The 6615-nt window shown below is 37.7% G+C and overlaps 1 protein-coding gene across 1 annotated transcript; it reads left to right on the forward strand.

The window, feature by feature from the left end:
* The first annotated feature begins 700 nt into the window (after positions 1-700).
* Positions 701-2929, forward strand: LOC135200712 (cylicin-1-like). Its single transcript, XM_064229320.1, has 4 exons — positions 701-907; positions 1812-2207; positions 2313-2457; positions 2550-2929. The coding sequence occupies exons 1-4, from the start codon at positions 701-703 to the stop codon at positions 2927-2929; spliced, it is 1128 nt and encodes a 375-aa protein (XP_064085390.1).
* Positions 2930-6615: the final 3686 nt, after the last annotated feature.

Raw genomic sequence — 6615 nt, forward strand, 5'->3', positions numbered from 1 at the left:
TGTTGACCTTTTCAGCAAATAAAGCTTATGTTTGCACTCATTTTTACCTCCGTGACCGAATTTTAGAGAAGAGGCTAACTACTACTGATTCTGTCAATGAGGGTCTTTCTTAATGTCAAATAAAATGACATGACAACAAACAAGTGGAAGATTATTAGTGAATCAGGAGAACACATTCTACGATCCCTTCCCCAGGATCAACATTTGTTGGGTGTCAGCGAGAAATCTGGAACAATTATCTTTCCCTGCACATTCATTCGTTAATCCCTTCAAGTAAGTATGTGCTATTTCATGGAATATGTGGATATTAGCTTATTGATTTTGTAAGCATTGAGACTGAGACTGAGACTCTAGAAAGCACTCTCTTCCATATTTGTATCACCTGAACTAAATACCCTCACTGTTGAATATGTTCCTCCCACTCTTGATTTTGCTCGTTGAGTGTTTGAACAGCATTTTGCACTTACTTATCTTCCACAGAATCTAAATATGTGGTTCTCAACCGGGAGCATGAGTCCTAGGGGAATTTTTTTTTGTTCTAATTACAATCGTTATTTTTCTCAATAAGAGGGAGGAACTAATATTCAGAAGTTTATGAACAAATACAAAAGTATCGTCTTATAACGTTAAGTTTCCTATAGTCTATTACTTTCTAGTTGACACTGCCAAATGTTATGTACAAAAATACAACTTGTACTACATGCTCCAAAGCTTGCATCGGTGGTTAATTCATGGTGCTTCAGTGATATGCAACTTCAATCTACCAATTGGCATATTATCTGAGGAGACACAAGAAGCAAAGGATAAAGAATTCAATAAGTTTAGGGAATCTTTCACAATAAAAACATCACGAATAAAGACAAATGAAGATTTAATGAGGAGATTACTTTGTCCATCTGATCTCTTGGTAAGTTCTGTAAGAAAAGTAGACAGACCTGTAAAAACTGAACTACCTGAAGAAAGCAAAAATTTAATTGTCCAAAATACCCTAAATACGAGTTAAAGTTCCTTGTTATTTTTGATTTTTAATGGGTTAAATGCTTTTAATTCTATATTCATATTACTATAGGATAATAGTATAACCAAATGTTATTCTTTACGTTCATTAAAATATATTGTATTGTAAAATCTTTAAGGACAGCATTTGATAGAAATAATCTAATTTTTTTATAATTTTATTCTTATCTTTCCTGCATTGAATAAAGGTATCAAATATAAAGGTTATATAGTTCTAACTACATTTTACCATATACACAAAAAAATGGGTAAATGTATCACTCATATTATTACATATGCTTATAAATACAATACTCTAAACTTTTATAAAAGAAAATCGTAAATAATACTTGGATGTGAAAGCAAAAAATAATTTTGTCCAAAAAATTACTGTTATGGCCCACTGTGCGTTGCCATGTAAGTAGTGTTGACACAATGGAGGCTTAGCGGCCAGAGGGCGATGAGGACCTCGGGTTGACTACGTGTGGACGGACGCTCCTCCGTCGAACGGTCGTGATTGGACTGACAGTGAGTGACAGGTAAACCTGAGTGTGAATACCAGGCCTGATGAGTTCGCCTTCCCTTCAAGACAAGAAGAAGAGGAGGAAGAGAAGAGGGCGATATTTCATCCTGGGAGATAAGACAGGAAAACCGATATTACCTTTCCCAGGAGATAATGCCTGAAGGATACTCGGAAGGATGTCTTGAAGGATGCCTCGAAACATACATTGAAGGATGCCTCAAAGGATGCTTCGAATACCTCAAATGATGCCTTGAAGGATACATCAAAGGATGCTTTGAAGGATACTTTATAGGATGCCCTGAAGGATGCCTCGGAGGATACTTCAAAGGATCCCTTGAAGGATGCCTCGAAAGAAGTCTTCAAGGATACTTCAAAGGATGCCTTGAAGGATGCTTTAAAGGATGCCTCGAAGGATGCTTCAAAGGATGCCTTGAAGGATACTTCAAAGGATGCCTCGAAAGAAGCCTTGAAGGATACTTCAAAGGTTGCCTTGAAGGATGCCTCAAAGGATGCTTTAAAGGATGCCTCGAAGGATGCCTTGAAGGATACTTCAAAGGATGACTTGAAGGATGCCTCGAAGGATGCCTCAGAGGATACCTTGAAGGATGCCTCAGAGGATACCTTGAAGGATGCCTGGAAGGATAATTCGGATGCATCAAAGGATGCCTTGAAGCATACTTCAAAGCATGTCTTGAAGGATGCCTCGAAGGATACTTGAAAGGATACCTTGAAGGATGCCTCAGAGGATACATTGAAGGATGCCTTGAATGATACTTCAAAGTATGCCTTGAAGGATACTTCAAAGGATGCCTTGAAGGATGCTTCAAAAGATGCCTTGAAGGATACTTCAAAGGATGCCTCGAAGGATGCCTTGAAGGATGCTTCAAAAGATGCCTTGAAGGATACTTCAAAGGATGCCTCGAAGGATGCCTTGAAGGGTGCCTCAGAGGACACCTTGAAGGATGCCTGGAAGGATAATTCGGATGCATCAAAGGATGCCTTGAAGCATACTTCAAAGCATGTCTTGAAGGATGCCTCGGAGGATACATTGAAGGATGCCTTAATGATACTTCAAAGGATGCCTTGAAGGATGCTTCAAAAGATGCCTTGAAGGATACTTCAAAGTATACCTTGAAGTATGCCTCGGTGGATACCTTGAAGGATCCCCGGAAGGATGATTCGGATGTCTCGAAGGATGCCTTGAAGCGTGCTTCAATGCATGCCTTGGAGGATGCCTTGAAGGATACTTCAAAGGATACCTTGAAGGATGCCTCGAAGGATACCTTTGAAGGGTGTCTTGAAGGATACCTTGAAATGTACCTTGAAGATGCCTCGAAGGATATTTCAAAGGTAGAAGAATACCATGAAGGATACCTCGAAGGATACTTCCAAGGATTAAGGATGCCTTGAAGGATACCTCGCAGGATGCCTCAAAGGATACCTTGAAGAATGCATTGAAGGATGCCTCGAAGGATACTTCGAAGGATACCTTGAATGACACCTTGAAATGAGCCTTGAAGATACCTCGAAGGACATTTCAAAGGATGAAGGACACCTTAAAGGCTACCTTGAAGGATGCCTCGAAGGATACCTCATCAACTCAATCATCTTTTTGTTGTCGTTGCTTATTTTCATATCTCTTGATTTAATAACACCATGCTATGAAGTTGTTGTTCCAAAAGAGGTTAAAAGGAGGTTCGGCTGCAGACGCTGCAGAAGGAGGTCATCTCGTCACCTACAGGAAATGAAGTCACACCACAGCGCCTTATTTTTCAGTCCCTTTTGACTTTTTCTATTTATATTGTGGTTTGCGCTTCCTTCGTCTTTCTCAAGAAATGAGCTGGACGGGAAATTCAGGAATAAGCAGTGCAGGGTGATAAGAATGAAAATATAATTGTATTAAGTTATATAACATTATTATATTATCATATATTGTAATTATATTTTAATCTAGAATATTATATCACAAAAACATCATGACTGAACAGTTGCATCAGGATGAGAGGAGGAACAAAATAATAAATTTATATTTTTTTTACATCAAAGTTACAATTTAGATTGTGCGCACAGAGGCATCAAGAGGTTTTTAGATTGAAAGGAGAGAGAGAGAGAGAGAGAGAGAGAGAGAGAGAGAGAGAGAGAGAGAGAATATCATAGCAAAAACCAATTGGGAACAAAATAAGGGGAAGACACAAAATATGACAAAACTGAGAAAGAGAAACGCTAAGTAAGAAGAAAATACACTCGGGGTTGGGGGGGGGGGGAGAGCGTCTCCAGCATCCTTTAGGAGCTGTGGAAAAGAGAGACGTCGAGGGTTCCAGAGGAATGTCTCTGGAAAGTAAAGATCGGCAGAAAATGCTTGATTACAATATTGGTGATCTCCAGAAGACTGGGAAGAGGAGACGAAAATAAAAAAAAAAATGAAGGAGCTCAGAAGTCCAAAAATGTAATGAAAATGAGTGAGCGTATAAAAAATACATGGTCATTTTTTTTATTGATCGGGAAACGAGGAAGGAGAAGCAAGAGAAGATAAGAAGGCGAAGAAGAACCAAAGGAAAAACAGGTTCATCAAAAAGGAATTGCTCTCAATGCAGCTGGAAAAAAAAAACTTCACCTTTAGAAAAAACCTTAATTATTGGTGAAAAATGTCGGTGCAGAACAAGTCATCCCTAACTGGGAAGATATGGGTCACTCTTGAGGAATTGGAATCCGGAACATTCTTCATTTTTGGTATAGGGTGTGATATGAATTCATCTTGTTGGGGGATGGGGTGAGGTAGGGTTTCTGAAAACTCATCTCAACCAAATAATATAGAATAATATAGACAATGTTTAGGCCATTCTTGAAGAATTAAAACTCTGAACAATGTGTATTTTTGGAATGGAGTTATTTTATTATTTGAGGGGGAGGCTTTTTTTTTTTGGGGGGGGGGGGTTGAGATTTCTGAACACCTATCCCAACCAAATAATATGGACGTTTTTATAGAAAGCAAAATAACAATCCATTAAAGAACAAAATGACATATACAAAAATGGGAAAAAAAAATCATTCATTGCGATTCCGAATGGAAGATCTATTGTAAAAATAGCAACAACATCTGTTACTCTCAGTAATTCGCAAGCTGTTTCTAATTCCCCGTTAAATAATAACCCCGCACTAATTACAAGTTCCGTAGGTAATACTTAGTAGGATCCTCAGCGCATAATTGAGGCTGATAATTCCCTTCCGAGAATAAGAGAGAATTCATCCTTCCCATCTCCGGGGAAAATGGCCGCCTTTCTATTTTCGTCTTCACTGTGGTAGTCAGAGACTCATTCCATAGCCACGGAAGGAGGGGCAGGAAAACAGGGCAATTCAGAGTCGTCAGAGCGACAGTTTTCCACAAATTCTGGGAAGAGTCATTTGGAGATAATCATCTCATAATTAACACACCACACATCGGAGCTTGGATGCTCTCGCCGCAGTTTGTTTTTATAAGCAGACGGGTTCACGAAGTATGTCCTAATCTGTACACATATATGCAAATTATATATATATATATATATATATATATATATATATATATATATATATATATATATATATATATATATATTATATCAACATTTATTCCCATGGTCAGATGCAACAAAAACAATACAGAGAATTAAAGTTGAGCTGAATAGGAAATTTAGGCAAAAGGCCAAGCACTGGGACCTATGAGGTCATTCATGGCTGAAACAGAAATTTACAGTAAAAGGTTTGGAAGGTGTAACAGCAGGAAAACCTCAAAGCAGTTGCACTATGAATCAATCGTTAGGAGACGGTGGGAAGTAAGATGGAAGAAAGAGAATATGAAAGGAAATACAGTAAAAGGAACGAAAGTAGTTGCAGCTAGGGGCCGAAGGCACGCTGCAAAGAACCTTAAGTAATGCCTACAGTGCACCGCATGAGGTCCACTGACGGAATTAACCGCCTACGGACCAGAGAAATAAGGGAAAAGACTATGACAGGTTACTAATAATGTAACATTTATTTTAGAGGTTAAACTTTTAGTAAATCTCATTCCGAGAGAGAGAGAGAGAGAGAGAGAGAGAGAGAGAGAGAGAGAGAGAGAGTAGACCTCTGAGATATCGAAATGAATAAAAAAAAAACTCTTGCAAATAATGTTTGAAGTAGATCGACAAATATCAAAGGAAAACCGATAAAGAGCATAAAATTAAAGAAGAAACTCTGATCAAGATGAAGAGACATTAAATTAACAAACAAAAAAAAAGAAAAAAAAAAAGAACTCCCGAGATCCCCTTCGAAGCCATTAGAAATGACACTCGCGTAAGAAAGTGAGGATTTCTTGTTTAGGAAAATCTCTTCAAAGTAAAGATCGGAAAAACCCTTAATTAGAATTGGTGATCACTAGAAGGCGAGAGGAAGAGAAGAAGGCGGTGAAGGAGAAAGAAAGATGACAAGATACAGTGTTTCCACTTTCAAGGAAATCTGGAGGTCACAAGGAAGGAATCAAGGAAATGGAAAATTCAAGGAAATTTCAAGGAAATCGAGGTATTTCAAGGTAATTTCAAGGAAATTTGACTTAGGATATCATATATATATATATATATATATATATATTATATATATATATATATATATATATATATATATTATATATATATATATATATATATATATATTTTTTTTTTTTTTTTTTTCTTTTCGTTTTTCTTTTTTACCGACAAAGTATGAAACTAGGTTTTGTATAGAATTCCTTAGCATTATAATATAATTCCAATACGTCAGCACTCAGCCTCCGTGTAAACCATATTCTATCTTTTGATCTTTGGTTCTGCCCGGCCGTGGGTGACCGTACGCTATACATGTTTCAGTCATGTTGGTGACTCACAATACGTGTCATTATGACGGTGACGAAAATTACGAAATTGTGCGCAACACTTCTGTTTAGTTCAGAGTAAGCCACCGGTTGAAGTCCAGCGCCAGGCTTGTCCATTATACTGTGTGTCGGCATATGTGTTAAAGCAACTACAAAATGGCATCAAAATATCCAAGCAGTGACTGTGATAGTGAATATGATACAGACAAAGAAAAGAAAGAACTTCCTAGTG

This window comes from Macrobrachium nipponense, chromosome 27 (genome assembly GCF_015104395.2).
Source record: "Macrobrachium nipponense isolate FS-2020 chromosome 27, ASM1510439v2, whole genome shotgun sequence".
NCBI lineage: Eukaryota > Metazoa > Arthropoda > Malacostraca > Decapoda > Palaemonidae > Macrobrachium > Macrobrachium nipponense.

Bases quoted from the DNA above. Each gene is read 5' to 3' on its own strand.
- LOC135200712 (XM_064229320.1), top strand. From the start codon at position 701: ATGCTCCAAAGCTTGCATCGGTGGTTAATTCATGGTGCTTCAGTGATA. The intron at 908-1,811 runs GTAAGTTCTGTA...GATACTTTATAG, and splicing joins TTTGTCCATCTGATCTCTTG to GATGCCCTGAAGGATGCCTC. The intron at 2,208-2,312 runs GTCTTGAAGGAT...TATGCCTTGAAG, and splicing joins TGAAGCATACTTCAAAGCAT to GATACTTCAAAGGATGCCTT.